The 19,664-nt window shown below is 41.8% G+C and overlaps 1 protein-coding gene across 1 annotated transcript in view; it reads left to right on the top strand.

Moving 5' to 3' along the window:
- The window catches only part of Nckap5 (NCK associated protein 5), a 544,909-nt gene that overhangs the window by 482,842 nt on the left and 42,403 nt on the right, over positions 1-19,664 (top strand). Inside the window, exons 14-15 of the mRNA XM_035445835.1 lie at positions 152-466; positions 4,815-4,951. Of these exons, the coding sequence (XP_035301726.1) occupies positions 152-466; positions 4,815-4,951 (452 nt within the window). The remainder of the gene's footprint in view (positions 1-151; positions 467-4,814; positions 4,952-19,664) is intronic.

The following is a 19,664-nucleotide window of genomic DNA, read 5'->3' on the forward strand; positions in this document are numbered from 1 at the left end:
TTCGCAGCTGAGACATCTCACCAGTCCTTTATGTACATTCTTCTAAATTCTTCCCTTTGGATGCCTTCTTTCTTCCAGATGACATCTAAATAATGACTGTTGATTTTTATGTCAGCCCTCTCTAATTTTTCTCTGTGTTTCTCTATGTTAGAATCAAACTGCCAGATGAGAACACTGGACAGTGGGATTGGAACCTTCCCTCTCCCGGACTCAGGAAACCGCTCAATGGGACGATACATATGCCAGCCAGACTCCCCAGAGGACACTGAGCCCCTCCCACCTCTCCAGCCAGCCTCTTCCATAACTTCCTCTGCCAGAGCCCAAACTCTTGAACGTGAAGTGCCTTCCTCCACAGACAGCCAGAGCTCCTCGGAGTCCACTGTCATCCATTCCATATCTGACCCTAGCGTGATGGCCAGAGGGATTCAAGCTCTGCAGAGCCACCTTCCCAAGGCCACTTCCTCAGGTAAAGTGCTGCCATATAATTTCCAGTGAAATTGTTCCCTCCATAATAGCATGCTTGCTGATGAACATATAAAACTACCTGGCAGGAGGCAAGTCACACAGTGACCTCTGCTCCACTGAAATGCAATTTATTGAAATCTCTCTATACCCTCAACCAGAAAGTGGAACTACACATGTAAGAACTTATCAGGGGCTGGGAAGATGGCTCAATGGATAAGGTGGTGAAGTTTGCAAACACAGTAACTCTAGTTCAGTTCCTAGAACCCATGCAAAAAAACCATATAATCTGTAATCTCAGTGCTGTAGAATTAGAGAAAGGCCACTCCCTGGAGCTTGCTGACCAGCAAGTCTAGACAAACAGCAAACACCAAGCAGTGAGAGATTTTATACAAGGTACCTGATGAACAACACCCAAAGTTTCTATCTGTTCTACACACACACACACACACACACACACACACACACACACACACACACACACACACACACACAAATACACACACGTACACATTCATAAATATACACACATGCACTAATTAACAAAATGACATTATCAACTTTTAGTGTTAAGGAGTGAGCATTCATAAAAGGAAACAGCACACTAACAGATGGTTCATAAATTGATGAAGAAACAAAAATATGCAATATATTCATGGGATTTTATCCTTATTAAAAAACTCCACATAGGACTTATTTAAAAGAGGGGTTGGAGAGATGGCTCAGCTGTTAAAAGTGTGTACTGCTCTTGAAGGGGACCTGGGTTCAGTTCCCAGAACCTTCATTGGGCAGCTCACAACTACCTGTCACTCCAGCTCCAGAGGATCCAATATCCTCTGTGACCCCTGGAGGTACTGCTCTCAAGTGCACATGCCTGTATGGAGACACATCTATACACATAGTTTAAAATATAGAAATCTATTAAAAATTGATGTTCTGACTATAGAACAATTTAGCCCCAACACACTGATGTAAGTGGAATGTTGTGTGCCCTCTAACCCAGGACTATTAAGACTTCTGACATATTTCTATCTCGTTAATGTACGTTCACGTGCTGCTGAACCATAAAGACTTAGTTTGATTGATCAGCAGCAGGTTGTGTGTTGGCTGCAGAGGAAAATGGCTCACCTTCCCTTCGAGACCTGCCTGCAACCAATGGAAAGAAGCTTTTATGAGCAAAGACAAGGCCAAGCTAAGGGTCAAAGTTTTTTTTTCATTGTTCCCTTGATTAAAAATATTTATTGCAGACCAGGATGATGCTCAATAATTCTTAACATGTGTGGTTGTGGCTCTGACAAGACAGGTATAAGCTCTCTCTAAAACAGTGCTTTTGTTTATGGTTAGAAGATCGGAAAGGAGCCACACATGAAGGTTATCCTATAGGTTTCTGAGACTTGAAAGAGAAGGCTGTTAATTAAACATGTTTGAATGGATGGATCAGACTGCTCCTGTGACTAAACTCTTCACACAGCGATAGCAATGGCCAAGGGGCCTCATCAGAACTCTCGCTCCTTCCCAGCCAAGGTTACATTTTTAAAGGCCATAATGCATATTATTTTTGAAGTAAGTGCAGTGTTAATTAATGGCACAGCCTCCAGAGCTTCAGGGGCGAAATCTTAGTTATAGATTATGTGCTCTATGCCTGAATAGTCGCATGTGTGACCTCAATTCGGCAGCGGGCTGCCGAGTAGACTCCATGATTAAACACTGTCATTATAACAAATTGAATAGAAACCACAAGCTTTGAATTGCTTCATAAGAAGGGGACAGGAAGGAGATTGTTCTGATCTTGCCACTTATATTCGCTGCATCCAAATCCCAAGGGTTGTGTCTTAATTAAATTGTCACAAAGAGTTGTAAAAAGGTAGTATATGGGAGACAGTGGTAGGCAGACAGGAGGCCATCTTGGGGTCACCCACCCTGAAGTTTCCTGTCCATGACACCCACATAAGCAGGGCTGCCTTCCGGTGCTTTTCTCGGTGACCATTTGTTAGGTGAAAAATGATGTAGTGCAGACGTTTCAGGAACAAAAGGAAAATTCCATTTCCTTCCTTCCTAACAGCCACTTCCTGTGTGATTTGCACAGTTGATTCCATTTCCCTCCTTCCCAATAGCCACTTTCTGTGTGATTTACAGTTGGATACTGCCTTTTTCTTAGTCCCATTTCAAACATGGAGTCTTCTGAACACGTCTCACAGTGTTGGTAAAAGCATAACTACCTTATTGTCTCACCTAAGCAAACTGCTATGGAGGGCTGTGTGGCACGTTCTATTAATAATTAGGGTAGTTTTTTAAACTTATTTTTAAAAGTTTATATTTAATATATACAAGTATATGTTTATGTTGTGCCTACATTTCTTCCTATTCCCTGCCCTCTCTGCCCTTGTCCTCTCTCCTACCAGTCCCCTTTGGCCCCCTAACACTTTCCTTCTATTTTTATGTCATCTGTAAATATATGATTTTTTTTAGCTATATAAAATAAAAGAACTACACACGAGAGAAAACATACAATATTTGTCTTTCTGAGATTGGCACAATTTGCTTAATATTTATTTCTGGTTGCATTATTCTCCTGAAGATTCCTCCCTTTCATTCTTCTTATGTTTGTTTTCATTGGATTTTCCATAACTATGTCTATTTGTGTGTGGGTGTATGTGTATCCATCTATATCTATACATATATATGCCACAATAGGACATTGACTTACAGAATCCCTTCTTTCATCATTCTAAAAGAGGAGCCACCATTAAGATCCTTCAGCTTCAACAACAAATAAATGAGAAACATGTTCATCTTCGTCAGCCATCAGAGAATTACAAGTCAAAACTCATTAAAATTCTGTCCTATAGAAGGTAGAATAAAGGTTATTAAGAAAACAAGTAGCAACAAATGCTGATGGGGTTGCGGATCAAAGGGAACCCATATAACACCGCTAGTGGGAATGTGGACAGTCCAGCTACTCTCTAAGTCAGTGCAGAGATTCCTCAAAACTAATAAATCTTCCATGTGACCCAGAGGACTCTGAAACAAGACATCACAGAGAGCCTTGTGCGTCTGTCCTCACTGCAGCACTAATCACAAGGGCTAAGCTATGGAACCAGCCTTGGTATCCATCAACAGCGAAATGGATAAAGAAAATGTGGTTTGTATACACAATGGAAATTTGTTCACTTACAAGGAAGAATGAAGTCGTGTCATTTGCAGGAAAATACATGCAACTGTAGATGGGCATACTAAGAGAATGGCACACATGTCCAGAAGGCAAATAGCATGCTTCTTCTGATTTTTATGTAGATACATAAAATTCTCCCCCCCCTCTGTGTGTGTGTGTGTGTGTGTGTGTGTGTGTGTGTGTGTGTGTGTGTGTTAAAAGTAGAAGTAAAACTGTATAGGGCACAAAGGGAACTAACAGGAGTGAGGGGAGGCTAGAAAAGGCAGGTAGGGACGTACATGGAAGAATATGATATATATATATATATATATATATATATATATATATATAATTTATAAAGCTTTAAAAACATCAGCAAAGGGAAACAAGGATCCACTGCTCAATGATGTTTAGGAAAGGCTGAAAAATTGTATCCTTTTCATGGAGATTCTCGAAGGATCTCGTATTAGTCCTCTGAATTATTTCTCTTCTCATTGCTATGATAAAATATCCAAACAAAAGCTACTTAAGAAAGAAAGGGTTTATTTTGGTTCACAGTTCCAAGGAGATACAGCCCATCACAGTGGGGGAAGACAACAGTTGGGAGGGAAGACATGACAATGAGAGCAGGAGGCTAGCTGGTTACATGGCATTCACATTCAGAAAACAGAGAACGGGAAGTGAGACCAGGCTATGAAGTGCCAAGGTCTCTTCCTAGTGACCCACTTCCTCTAGTGAGGCAAACCCTTTAAAAGGTTCCATAACTTTCTGAAACAGCACTACCAGTCAGGGACCATGTGTTCAGATGGGTGAGCCTGTGGTGATCATTTCATATTTAAATCACAGCAGCCTGCAAAATGTGTTCATTATTTGATAAACAGCATTATTTGACAGATAGCCTTCCTGTTTCCTGATGGTTTGCTTGTTGAACCCTTTTTAATGTGGAAGGCCTCAACCTGTTTTGAAAGATGTCAGGTCCCAGGGCAGAGGAGACTTTAGGTCTCCTCTGTAGATATGTCTACACAGTTATGCAAATATTTGGGCAACACACACTCAAATAGGGAACAGAATGGCAGGAGACCCAATATTTCCCCATATTCAGACCTTCATATTATTTTTAAATGTCTCCCCTCCTCCTTCCTAAAATTGTCAAAGGTCAGTGAAAGTCTGTTTTTTATTTAATGTGCCTTTCTTCATTTAGGAAAAACCAGTTTCCAAAAGCAGAATGAAGCAGAGTCAAAGACCCAGACTGGCCCATCATTTGAATATGTGGAGGATGCAGTGGCCCGTGAGCCCCTTTCAGGATGGAGGGGTGAAGATGCTGCCACTGAGACCCAGGTAAGGGGGTGCCATCTACCTGCCTGTCCTGATTGCAAGATCTGAGCTCCTTACACACTGTACAGATAGATTTAATTTTAAATCAAATCTTGCCTTGTTTTGTCAAGTCTGTATTGGTTACTTTTCTCATCTCTGTGATAAAATACCTGGCAGATATAATATAAGGGAGAATCAGTTCATTTCGGCTGAGTTTCCAGGGACTTCAGTCCACAGTAGGAGGAGGGCAGAGTGGAATGGCTCCTTTCCAAGGCAGCAGAAGCTTACAGCTACAACTTCTTCACCTGATGGCAGCTCTGAGGCAGAGAGCGCTAGGCTGAAACCAGAGCTGGGCTGCATCTTCAAACATCCACACACATAGCCCCGTGATTCACTTCCATTATCTAGGCTCTCCTACCAAAATACTCCATGAACTCCACTGTATTTTCATTTCAGCTTTTGTGACAAATACCCTAACAAAAAGCAACGAAAAGGGTTTCTAGATTATAGACCATGATCACAGGGAAGTCAAGGCAGGAACTTAAAACTTTACTGTATCTGTAGTCAAGAGCAAAGAGAATAAAGGCCTGGATCCATACTTCCTAGCATCGCCTCTCTTACACTGTTCAGGAATCCCTGCCTAGGGAATGCTGCTACCCACAATAATCTGAGTCTTCTTATATCAAATGAACAATTAAAAGCAGTCTTCCACAGATGAGCTTGTTTTAAATAATTCCTCCCCTCATGGAGACTCTCCCCTCATGCAATCATGTGTTCTGTCAAGTTCAGTTAAAATCAACCAGTTCACCCCTCAAAATACCAACTTGGGGTGTGGTCACATAGGGTGCAATCCACATCCAGTTCATATCCAGTTCATAACAACATAGACACTTTCATCTATGTCTTAGCCTCTACTCCTAATTAATAGTAAATTAGATTATACAGTCAGCAACTGCTTACTTCTCAAAGGCCATTTTCCATTTGGGGACAGAAAGAAAGCTACAAATGGGGTGGGCAAATATTGTTCTTTTAACCCAAGGTTCTATGCAATTGGACCACATGACCTGCTTTTCTGATGACTCTTAAGAAGCAAGGAACAACACGATAGGATTCAGATCAAAGAGAGATTATAATATGCTAGAAACTGGACACCCAGGGCCATGACTCTCCATTGCTTCATTAAATGTTTCTGGAGACCCAGGGTGTATGCAAAGAAAAGCAGACAGCAGACCACAGTGTTTTAAGAGTTCATCTGTGAGGAAGAGCTTACTGACAGATCTTATGTAGCCCAGACCAACCTTGAATTTATTTTATAGTTGAGGATGACCCTGAACTCTTCTTTTGCTGTCTCTACCTCCTGAGTTCTGGGATTACAGGCATGCACCACCACCACACCTGGTTCACGTGGCACTGAGGATGGAACACAGAGCTTTGTGAACATTAATTAAGTACTCTACCAACTGAGTTACATCCCCAGCCCTAAATATACATGCTCTTAAATATTTTTTGGTGATTACTGTTCATCATTTCCCCCTCTCTTTCTTCCCTCCCATACCTTTCCAGGTACCCACCCTTGCTCTCTTTGAAAGCATGGCCACTTTTTAATTGCTGTTATTTATGTGTGGTGTGTGTGTGTGTGTGTCCATCTGTGCACACATAAATATTCCAAAATACATACATATAAGTAACATTATACAGGCTGATCAGGTTATATTTATGTATTTAGGAATATGCATACTTTAAGTACAGAAAGAATGATTTTTTCTATTGCCAATCCTGCTTCAAAAAGAAAGCTAGCCAGGGAGGTTGAACTTCACAAGCATGCTGTTCATAGAGGTACAAGCAACCAACTGAGCCACACGCCCAGCCTGTCAGCTTGCTTCTTTGCATCATGTCAAATGTGGCAAAACATACCTCCTCCCTAGAGCCCTGCCTCCTTGCTCATAAAGCACCGAAGTAAACACGCATCCTTTCTTTCAAAATTGGCTTCTTTTGCTTGACTGAGAAATGTTAAGAGACCACTTGTTAGCAGAGTCTGCCCACAGATGCCGAATCCAGGGGCTGAGTAGGTGGCCCAGTGGGTGAGGGAGCAGAGAAGTCATTTTGTAGCTTTGTTTTCACAGAGCTACCCACTCTTATTTGCCAGCTGAGAAAAAGAAATATTCTCTCCCTACGTGTGCAGTCAGAGTCTTAGGCACTGATGACTGCAGGTGCAGAGGAGATAGGAAGAGGGCAAGCCGGGGGCTCAGTGTAATATGAGGGAAGGACTGTAGAAGGACAGCAGGAAAGCCCAGCCTGTGTGTGCAAAGACAAGAGGAAGAACATCTCAACTCTCCTGGAGTTCCTGTATCAGTTGCTTAAAAGCAAATACGCTTTTGAACCACCAGTAGCTGTGATAACCTACAAAAGACAGACATGATATTGGGCATGTCAGCATTCCATTATGCAGGAAGCAAGGTAGGTCATGAGGCCCCACCCCTGTATGATGGTCTGTAGGAAGGTAATAGTTGCTGGAGAAAGGAGAAACATTTTCTTCGGTGGGGTAGCCAATGGTAAGATGGGCATCCCAGTAAATAACCCACCACCAACACTCCTGTAGATAACCCCTCATCCATGTCCTGCAGACGTCCCCTCAGCCATGCATCTCTAAGTAACCCTTGACTCTGGCATGTGTAAGAAAGTCTAGTTAAAATCAACAGATGTGGGGGAGATGCTAGTAGAAGGGGGACTTGCTGGGATCAGCAGGAGTGAGAGGTGGTAATAGAGGGTAATGGGGGTAAATATGGTCAAATTATATGCATGTATGAAAATGCCATGATGCAACCAGTTATATTAGGTAGTATATGCTAATAAAAGAAAGCAAAATATGCTGCAAGCCTGGGCAAAAGAAAAAAAAAGAAAAAATCCAAACTGAATCTCCTTGGTTCTGTATAGAGAGCAGCCCTGCCTCCCAGGCTCCCCTTCTCCAATGAATGCCCTGCGCCATCACTTTAGAAATTCCCAGTGTCCTTGGCTACTCATTGTCTTACCCCATTTTGGCCATTCCAATGTCCTGCTAGCTTCCCTTCCACATATGTCTCAGGTCTGCCTCATATTCACCTCCTCTGCCCCTAGCACAGTCCAATACCTCAGCTGGGCTATATAGCCCCAGTGTCTCTCTTCTACCTGCATCATGGCCCAGTCAGTACGTCATCTACATCGCCACCAGTGCACTCTGCCTCAAAAGCAGCATGCCATGGCATGGTCCCTTTGCTTAGAGCTTTCCAGTGCATCTTTATTATTCACAAAGTCCACTCAGTTAGGCCCCTGGCCTCCAGACTCATCAGCCTGGACATATTCAATGCATCCACCTTGTTGTATAGCAGTCATACCACAATGAAGTAAATTCTTTAGTTTTAGGTTTTCGTGCATATATATTTTTTAGGCTGAACTTATTCCTCCTACTCTCCCCCTTTTACCCTTCCTCCTCTGCTTAGTACCCTTTGTTCCCTAGACACTTTCACATCATATATACATACATGATTTTGTGTTTTTTATATAAAACCTGAGAACTTCAACTAAGAGAAAATACACGCTATTTGTCTTTCTAAGAATAGCTTCATTACCTACTGTGATTGTCTTAAGATGCATCATTTTCCTACAGATGTCATGACTTCCTTCTTTTTATGGCTAAGAAAAATTCCATCATGTGTGTATACCACAGTATCCATTCCTGTTTTGTTGGACACCTAGACGGATTGCATAACTTAGCTCTAGTGAATCAGTACAATAAACACCAATGCCTGTGTACCTCTGTGCTATGCTGACTTAAGAGTTCTTCAGGTAAATACCCAGAAGTGGCATAGCTGGGTCATGCAGCATGCAATAGTTCCACTTTCAGGTGTTTTGGAAAACCAAACAAACTGTAAGAGCAAGGTGAAGCTCAGTTTCCCCTTTGCCAAGTAAACTTGACTTTTAAATTTTTTTTGAACCCAGCCACTTGGCATGGCTTCCCTCTTAAAATGGCAACAGGATAGTTTAGCAAGGATATTCAACATTTGCATAAAAAATGGACTCATCTGAGGCTCACAGGCTAAGTATGTTCCCCCTGTTCCACTTCTAAGGAAGATATTGTTTATTCCTCCTTGAATTCCTTCACTCTGTTCATTCAGCATGCAATGCAATCCTTTGCGTTCCAGCCCGGCGTACCTCCGGCGTACCTCTTGATACTGGCGAGTCTACTCTGAAAGGCCAGTGGCATCTTCTTTGGTTTTTCTCATTCATTCCTCATGAGAACTTTATCAAAGAGACGTTTTGTCTTGATTTTATAGATGAGGAAATCAAGCATCCCTAACCTGACACCAATTGCTCAAGGTTCACCAAGATGGATTCACTTACAGGAATTTTAGAGGGTTTGGGATTCTGGGCCCCTTCCGGAAAAGGATAGTGTCATATCTCAGAGAAAGACCTCATGCAAGATCTGATATGCTATAAAAATCTGCTTATTGAATAAATAAATGTCTGGCTCAGGAGCAGTGTTCATTGATGTTGATTAATACTGATTTTAAGATACACTTTGTAATGACATTCTCAGTTAATTCTGGTAAAACAATACGTTTAGCTCCCGACCATAGTCACTCAGATGCCCCCCTGGTCAGTGGGTCACAAAACAAAATGAATAGACATGAACGTAAGAGATATTTGTGGGGAAGAGTTAGAGGTAGACAGGGTGGTAGGGAGAAGGGAAAGGGTGGATGTGAAGATGTTCACTTTGTGTTGTGGTGTATGTGTGAAATTTTCTAAAAATATAATTTTAAGATTAAAACGTATGTTTACTAATTCTTTGAGAATTTTTACAATGTATTTTGATAATATTTATGCCAAATTCCTCCCAAATCCAGCACTTCTTATTACACTCCCCCTGCCGCCAAATTTGCTACTGTCTTTAAAAAATAAATAACCTATTTCTCCAATGTGTGCCACCCATATACTCTTGGGTAATCGCCACCCACTGAATCATGGCTAAATTACCAGAGACTACACCCTTAAAGAAAACAAACTCTTTTCTCCAGAAGCCATCAACTGTCCATAGCTCCACAGTTAGGGTAGAGGGTCCCCAAATCCTCTTCCACTCCATGCTGAAATATTGACCAGCCTGACTTTCTGGAGGCAACCACTGAAAGTTCATGTCCAGAAGGCATTGTTTTTGCTCCAGCCATCTCCAACATCTGACTCTTACAATTACAGTTATTTTGCTCTTTCTTCTGTGATGACTTACTAATTTTATATGACTTACTAACTTTATGTGTATAAATATTTTGCCTGCATGTATACATGTACACCATATGCAGGCAGTTTCCCACGGAGGACAGAAGAGCATGTCAGATCCATTGGAACTTGAGTAATAGAAGGTTGTGAGCCACTATGTGGGTTTAGGTTTCAAGCCTAGATTCTCTGTAAAAGCAGAAAATGCTCTTAACCACTAAGCCATCTCTCTAACCCCAATGAATAAATGTTAATTAAAAATTATTATTTGTATGCATATGTTAAAATTTTAAAATATCATTTTAGGAAAAAAAAACCTAATCCAGTCTTCTCTAACAAGGGTCCTAAAGTATACATTGGCTTTTTGTTCTACCTTCAAACACCATGGTTTGTTTTTTGTTTGTTTTTTATTTTCTTGTATTATACTGGATGCCCTGGTCTAGTGGTCCAGAGCTGGAGAGGCAAAGACAGGCAGTTCCCTCAAGATTACTGACTAGCCAGCCCAGCTTGTTGGTGCATTCCAAGCCAGTAAGAAACCCTGTCTCTAAAAACAGGGTGGAAAGCTCCAGTATGATGGAGGTAGATGGAATGATGCCAGAGGTTGACCTCTGGCTTACATGCTCTTGTGCACTTGTAGTTACATGCAAAAGCACCCCAGACATGAACAAACATGTCCACATGCACACACAAATCTTCAAATCAAATCCTACTGAGATCTACAGATCACTACAATACAGGCTCCTGCTTGAAGAAGGCCTCTTGCTTCTCATACCCCATGTACACAAAATGCAGTAGTTAAGAGAAATAAGCAAAGCTTTGGGACTGGGTTCTCGAGGCCACCTGACGATGTTCACCTCATCAAGCTCCAGTTTGCTGAATAAGAAGTGCATTTTCTTCACTTCAAGGTAATTACATCCAACAAATTGCAAAGAGCTGGGGCAGTTGAGTTAAAAACAATTGGTTTTGCAGTAATTAGAAAAACACAAGGAAATGATGACTGTGGGACAATATTGAAAGGGACGCTGAGCGATGAGGGCCCTGGTTCCCAGTTCATTCTTCAGCTTAAATATTTAGAGATTCACAACTAATTATGCAGAGATGATGAATTTTAAAAAACCTGCCATCACGCCTTCCCAAGGCCAAAGGCTGCCTATTAATAGAGCTATCAGATTTTGCTGTATTATAAAGAAAGTTGCATCTATTTTAAAGTGCTCATCTGGGGCATCACTTAAAGATGACGAATCTGTGTAATGTGCAGAATCAGCATTTGTGTTAAACTAAAATCCAAACTCATTACAATTGCTCCAGATTTCCTCCCAGACAGATCTGTTGTTTAAAATGGACACTAGATGTAAGAGCTCTTAGTCCAGGGCATTGAACTTAGGTCCCGTGAAGGGGAAGACAGGAAGAACCCTGGAGCTCACTGTCTCCCTCCACTTGTGCTGAGATTGCAAGCATGCACTAGCATGCTGATTTTTCTTAACTATTATTTTTTGATTATTTGTGTATTTCTCTGTTAGGGTGTGTACATGTTAGTGCAAGTGATTCCAGAGGCTAGACACATTGGATACTCCTGGAGCTGGAGTTACAGATGGCTGTGAGCCACCAGCTATGGGTACTGGGAACCAAACTTGGGTCCTCTGAAAGAGCAGAACATGTTCTTAACTACTGAAGTCTCTCCAGCACACACTCCAACACTCTCACTTTTATCTTAACTTCGGACTCTGATGTTTGAACTCAAATCTCCATGCTTGCAAGGCAAGCTCTTTAACAACGGCCACCTCCCTGCCCACTGTGTTATATTTATGACAAGTCCACCCCAGCTCAAAGTAAAAGGGCCTGAGCACTGACATGCAGGGTTTTGTCACCTGGCATGAAACTGAAGGCTGACACATGTAAAGTACTGACCGAAGGCAGCAGTCTTCTGTAAGACCCTCAGCAGAACCAGGATCTCCAGTTTCTCTGCATCTCCATTTAGGGACCTTCAGAAAACCAATCAGCTTTCAGTTGTTCACTTTGAATCTGTGGCTCACTGAGGTTTGACGTTTCTGGTGGCCTGAGGTGTCACACGCAATAATGAAACAAACAAAAGCCATCCAGCCAGCTTCCCAAAATCATGTGGTCAAGAAGTAGCTATCAGAAGGAACCCACTGTGCCCTCAGACAGGCTGGAGAGGGGAAGCTGCGACGTGCCCTGCATTTAATTACTTGAGCAGCATGAGCATCGTAAGGCCCCTAAGAAAGCAAATGCAGTGATGGACAGAATGAGTTTACCCTCCTGTCCAAAGAGCAACATGCCGTAGCGAGGACATCACTCAATTAAATTGGACTGTGGGAGATGGAGGCCAAGCCTCAGAACCCTAATGAGATATTTGGAGGGAAGAGATGCAAACCCTCCAGAGTTTGGTCCCTTTGATGGACATTCTTGACCCCCTGTCATTACCATACCATCCCTAGTGTTTTGCCCCTTGTGTTTTTACACATTGTGACTCCCAAATATTTAAAAAGAAGCTTTTACATGAAAAAATGTCAGTCCTTAGTTGGTAGGAATTAGGAGTATGTTAGGGGTGGGTCCTAAGGTTATACTTGGTGCTGGGATTCCTTGACCACCAGGGCTGAAAGAAAACCAGACCATGGAGCTTTAAAAAAATAATCGAGAAGAAAGATAGGATGTGGCTTTGTTTGTACACATGTATGTGTTCCCCTCTGCTTCCTGTAAGAGGAACAGCATGAATATGGCATGATAAGAGCAATAGGTATGCAATCCTGTCCATTTGATCAAGGATGACTTTTCTTATGCAGGGTTCCCTAATCCATATAATATATGGAGAGTTCATACCCAGTCATCAAGCCACTGAGTCATCCCTATGTGGGAAACACTTGGCAATGTTTGGAGATGTTTGGATTGTCACTGCTCCAAGGGTCCAGGAGCTGCTATTTGGAACTGCTACATGGCTATAATGCATAGGATGGTCTCCAACAGCTAAAAGTAAATGGGCAGATGTCAGGAGTGACAAGCAGCAGTCAACAGTGGATTAACCTTTGGGCACAGGAAATGTTCACTGGGTCAGAGGAGCTGTCAAATGTTTTGAGTCAGAGCATAACAGCAGCCCTATTCTCCATGCCCAGCAGCAGGGAAACTAAGGCCAGTTCCAGCTGCAAATCTAGCTATTAGGATGTGCATCCTTCAAAAGGGGATTTCTATAATTAAAACTTAAATCATGGGGGGAGGTGTGTGTGTGTGTGTGTGTGTGTGTGTGTGTGTGTGTTATGTGTGTGCATTTTCCTCTGTGAACATAGGTGCATGTATGTCATGGTGTGCTGTGGAGGAGGTCAGAGAAGTATCAGTCGTCACCTCCCACCTTGTTAGAAACATGGTTTCTTGTTTTCTGGCTGGCTGGTTGACCCATGTTTCAAGGATTCTTGTGTCTCTGCCTCCCATCTTGCTGCAAGACTACTGGGTTTACAGATGTGCTCTGTCACATCTGACTTTTAGGAGGGTTCTGTGCATCCAGACGAAAGTCTTCACACTTTTTTTAGGCAAGTGCTTTGCCTATTGAGCCATCTCTCTAGCCTCCTGGACTTTGCAGACTTGGCTACTGACTACTTACTGGTGCCTTTGTCAGGAGTTAGGGTGATGCTGAGCTCAGACAGTCTGAGGCTGTGGGACATGAGGTCTCTGATTAGTATTGCAGTTCTGTCTCTCTTACAGAACATGTGCCCCGAGGAGGCAGAAATCATTCACCAACTTGAAAGTGACTCCGGGACGCTTAATCCTCACTGTTCTCTAGTGAGGCAGGTAAATTGCAATTAGATGGGTAAAGGAAGGGAAAAAGAACCATTGTCAACAGGTGTTGGAGGCTCCTTTGGGAACATAAGAATTTCATATTTGGCTTAAAAGTACATAGTGACATTTGGTGAGAGTCCCTCGCTAGAAGTATTCCTTCTGAATGGTTAAGACAAGGAAGATTAATAACAATCTAATGAAACCCTCAGGTAGATCTATACAAGACACTTCCTTGAAGAAGTAGGGCAATTAGAAAGAATGAAGAAAGATCTTTCTAGAATTATTATAGTGCGTTAGAGGAGAAAACCACATTAAGCCTTTGAGGCGCTAGGAGGTATATTAGTTACTTGTCTCATAGTTGTGACAAAATACATGACAAAACAACTTAAATAATGCAGGGTTTATTTTGGTGTCTGGTTTCCAGGGGATAAAGGCCACCATGGTAGAGGAGGAGTGACGTCAGTAGCACGAGGTGGCTGCTCACATGGCATCCACCATCAGGAAGCAGGAGATGAGTGCTCGTGTCAGCTCACTTTCTCCTTTTTATTCAGTCCAGGACCACAGCCCATGGGATGATGCCATCCACATTCAGGGTGGATTTTCTCATCTCCATTAATCTAATCTAGAAACTCCCTACAGATATGCCCAGAGGTTTATCTCATAGATGATTCTAGATCCTGTCCATCAATACTAGCCATCACAGACCAGGCAGATATATTCCCATTGTGCTGGGTAGCTTACTATGAAACTTTAAGAATCTAGGAAGAAACAACCTCAAACATGGTCTCAGCCTACCTGACCCTCCTTAGCCCCAAACCTAGAAATATATACTTACTATACAGAAAAGCGGATTATCTCGGGAGGGAAGCAGTTCCTTCCTAACCAGCAATCAGAAGTCTTACCAAGGAAAAGATCAACAATTATTCAGTGTCTCACAGAATAGGATCCTTTCTAGAAATCTGCAGTCCATAGCCCAAAGCCATCTGGCTGTGTGCCAGAGATGACCAGGTCTGGAAGGGACACCTGGTCTCTAGCCTTAGCTGTTCTGGCCATTGACTTCATGATCTTGGATGGAAGATGCTGGCCTCTCTTATGTGGCATTCCCTTCCCTCTGCCACAAAATACCCATCTTGCCACCTTGCCAGGGCATTATTTCAAACATACAGTAGACTGTAGAATTCCACCCCACAGAGTGTTCAAAGAATTATTCTTTAGCAAAAAGCAACAGAAGCTGGGTTAGGGGGTACACACCTGTAGTCACCACTGCTTGGAAGGCTGAGGCAGGAGTTCATGCCCATCATGGACTTCATAATGAGATTTTATCTCAAAATAAAAATTAAAAAGGGCTGAGATATAGCTCAGTAATAGAATGCTTGCCTGGCATGCACAAGGCCCTGAGTTCAATCCCTAGCAGTAGAAAAAAAAAAAAAAAAAAAACCAAAACAAGAGAAGCCAAAGAAGAGAAAATATGGAATAATTTAAAGTTTAGAATGTTCAAATAAGAGCACAGGGCACAGAGACTTTAAAATAACGTGTAAGCTGAATAATATAAAGCTGAAGCCCCAGAAAGGTAAGCCACCGTAAATTAGCCAGAGCTCAACAGTTTCATTAGGGGAAAGATCTGCTGTTCAAATTCATTCTGAGGAAGAAAGAACTGATTTAAACTTCCCTGAAACAAGGCCAGCAGCATTTTCCTTCCTTTGTATTTACTCACGCAATGAGTAGTAATATCCCAAAGCATCACTCAGCAGTGTTGTGTGCAGACACCCCGGGATAGGGGTTGGAAATATGGTGTGGCTAAATCAGAGAGAGGGGAGTTCTGTGTTTAATTAGAGCAGGGAATTTTATGATAAAGGGCTAAATCAACTCACTCTCAGTGGGATGTAATTAGAGAAGACTTCTTTCCCATGGCTCTTGACCGTGTGCATACAGGAAGGAGGTGGGGAACTGACTCCCAACTTCCCTATTGTCTTGCTCAACTGTTCAGGAAGCCTCCACCTCAGAGGCATCGTTTGACATGTTTCTTCTCTCCTGCTTGAAATTTCCTTGAACTCTTCTTTTTGTCTTGGTTTGTCCAGTGTTTCTCATGCTGTGGTGCATCACTTTGACTCTTTTCATTTTATGGAATTCCTTCTCTGCTGGCTAGTTTTATGTCAACTTGAACCTCAACTGAGAAAATTCTCCCATTGGATTGGCCTGTGTACATGCCTGTGGTGCATTTTCTTGTTTGGTGTGGGAGGGCCCAGCCCACTATAGCATCGCCACTCCAGATTGTATAAGAAAGCAAGTTGACCAAGCCATGAAGAGCAAGCCAGTAAACAGCACTCCTCTGTGGTTTCTGCTTCAGTTTCTGCTTCCTCCAGGTTCCTGCCTTGAGTTCTTGCCCTGGCTTCCTTCTATGATGGACTATGGTGTGGAACTGTAAACTGAAACAAACCCTTTCCTCCACAAGTTGCTTTGGGGCTTTGGGTCATGGTATTTATCACAACAAAGAAGCCCTAAAGACACCTCTAATATTAATATATATATATATATATATATGTTCCTCAAAATACATTCCCCTCTTCAGAAGGCAAGACTGTAGGATTAGTTGTGTCTTTGTGGAAGACCAAAAGCTATTTTGATACTGATCATTTCACCCCGTGTCCCAGGAAGTGTTTGCAACATATAAAGGGACCTGAGGACCAAGGAGATGGCTCAGCAGGTAAAGAACTTGCCATACATTCATGAAGACCTGAGTTTGGATCCCAAAAACTACATAAAGTTGGATGCAGTTGCATTCATTCATATTTCCAGTGCTCTCACAGATGGGAGATACACAAGAAAATTTTCAGAAACTCAGCTAGCCTGGCATACACAGTAAAAAACAAACAAACAAACAAAAAACAAGAGACTCTGCTCATACAAGGTGGGTGATGAGGCCCAATGCCTGATGCTGTAATTTGACTTCATGTGGGTACTGTCACATACACACACACACACACACACACACACACACACACCACAGATCATCCAGGATCATTAAGAACTTGGTGATTGTGTAGTAGCCTTTATGCACCTGTGACAAAAACAGCTAATGTGAAAAACTTAAAGGAGAAAGTATTTTCTTTGCTCATGGTTACAGAGGTTTCAGACCATGATGGAGGCAAGGGTCTATCAGCTAGAGCAGCTCATATCATGGTAGGCAGGAAGGAGATATTACCCCTAGGCATGCCACCCTGCCTCCTGACCAACTACCTCCAATCTGGTTCCATCATCCCCAGTTCTCTCACTTCCTGGTAATCTATTCCAGTGTTGAGTCAATCGATAGAGTAAACCTTTTACTGGCTCAGAGTCCTGATGATGTCATCATCTCTGGAACCGCCTTCATAGGTACACACAGAGGTGGCCTGTATGCCTATGTCTATGAACCTTCTGCTGGTAACTGTCACTGAGTTTTCACTTTCCTTGTTAGTCTTTGTCATCACAGTTTCCATAAGCTCTTCAGAGTCAGGGAGGGGTTTTCCTCCTCCATTTGTCATTTGCCTATGACATTACAAGTGGAGTTCATGTTTGTGTATGTTTTATTTTTGTAATGGTCAAACATCAATTATTTCTGACTAAAATCTCTTCTTTTCCCAAATTAATTTATAAAGTTTCATAACTCTCCTAGTATCTTTGTGCTTTAGGTTTTATCTTTATATATAAATGCAAAGTAATTTTTGCTATGTATGTATATACATTATATGTACTCTGTATATTGTATGAGAGCTGTGATTATTGTATGTTTTTGGTTTTTTGTGTGTCTGTTGCAAGTGTTGCGTTTTATATATCTGTTCTGTATATCTATTATATGTGTCTGTTGTATATGGTCTGTGTATATTATAAGTCTCTCATATGTGTTGTGTGAATGTTACGTGTGTGTGTTGTATGCATGTTACATATATGTCTGGTATGTAGGTCTGTAGTTTCTGTTGCTTTGTGTTATCTATGTTGTGTATAACTGTTATATGCCTATTGTGTACATGTCATGTATTGTCAACAATGTATCTATTGCATGTCTTGTGGGTGTGTTTTCTGTGTGTGTGTGTGTGATATTGTAGAATAAATACACTGCCTCATGCTTTCTGGGCAAGTGCTCTACCACAGAGCTGTACCCCCAGCAGTTGGCTTTGCAGTTGGCTTAAATCACTTTCATATTAAAAAGATAAAGGGCAGAACAATTAGTTTATTTTATTGCCAAGTATGAAAGAGGTAATTGGTAACTGGGTAAGATGAATTTATCTCCATTGCTTCATTGATGGCCTGAAGCTCTCACCCCTGTCTAGAGTTTGCTACATTAGTCATTCACCATCAAGTGCAATTAATTACAAATGCTTCTTAGGCCCACATGTAAGTAAAGGGAGGCCATTTGTTTGCACTGTCATCCTGAGGATTCGTGGGTATTCTGTCCTTCTGTCCCTGTGTAATTGCCTTTTCGGGACTTTCATTGCTAACCTGAAGGCACACAAGAAAAGGAAACATGCACAGGAGGAGGTTTTAAGTGAATCCTCTACCTGCCACCACTCTGTGTGCTTGGTGAGGACCTGTCGGAGACTCACTATGAACTGTCCCTTTTCTGATTACAGTAACAAAATACTCACAATGCAACTTAAGAAACAAAGTGTGTTTTGTTTTGTTTTGTTTTTACCTCACAGTTCCAAAGGGATACAGTCCATCATGGGAAAGGCATGGCAGCAAGAATAGGAGGCAGGTGGTCACATGGCATCCACAGTCAGGAAGCAGAGAGCAATGTAGAAGCTGTGTAGGTCTATGAGTTTACTGTTGAGCAGAGAACCAGCCAAGAACAAAGATGTATACAAGCCTGGATTTATACTCACTAGTCCCAGAAGTTGTCCTGAAATTTGAGTTTTTTCCAGCAGCAATTGCTCAACACAACAAAAACCCAATTTTGTGTTTCTATTTCTCCCCAATTAACAACCTAGAGCTTTTGTGTTAGAAGAGATCTCAAAAAGCCCTGCCCTTCTTTTCATTGAAACATGTGCTCCATGAGGACAGAGACTTCTGTTGGGTGTCACAGTTTCTTAATTATTTGTATTTGATGGATATTTATTAGATGAATAGAGGGATCCATGCTACCATGCATGTATGTGTGTATAGGTGGGTGGGTGGATGGATGGATAGGTGGGTGGGTGGATGGATGGAAGGATGGAAGGATGGATGGTGAATGGGTCACTCAATCCCACTTCTTTCCTTGTTCATTCTTAGCTTCACTTTACCTATTGACAGGTAACTATGGGTCTTGCCATTTTACAGATCAGTATATTCCATTGTAAAAAAATCTAACTAAAACTTGAACTTTCTAATTGACTTTATAATTCTATACCTTATAGTGAACAAAAAGGCAGGCCTTCCTCCAACTCATAGTTAAGGGAAATATGTATTTATGGACTATGGATAAGAACTACGTCTAGCAAATACTCAGGAGAACAAGAAGTTCTACATTCTCTTTGATATGTAACTTAATAATTGCTGACATGGTGAATGAATGAATGAATGAATGAACGAACGAACAATTAGTTAATCAAATAGTCTGGAAATATGTATAGATGTTTTGGTGAATTAGTGTTAGTGATATTCGTGAACCACCAGTTCCTCAGATTCTCACCATACAAATAATGAAGACAGAAAATTCCATTCATAACAAGACACTGTGTACAGCATGCCT

This window comes from Cricetulus griseus, chromosome 5, assembly GCF_003668045.3.
Source record: "Cricetulus griseus strain 17A/GY chromosome 5, alternate assembly CriGri-PICRH-1.0, whole genome shotgun sequence".
NCBI classification, from domain to species: domain Eukaryota; kingdom Metazoa; phylum Chordata; class Mammalia; order Rodentia; family Cricetidae; genus Cricetulus; species Cricetulus griseus.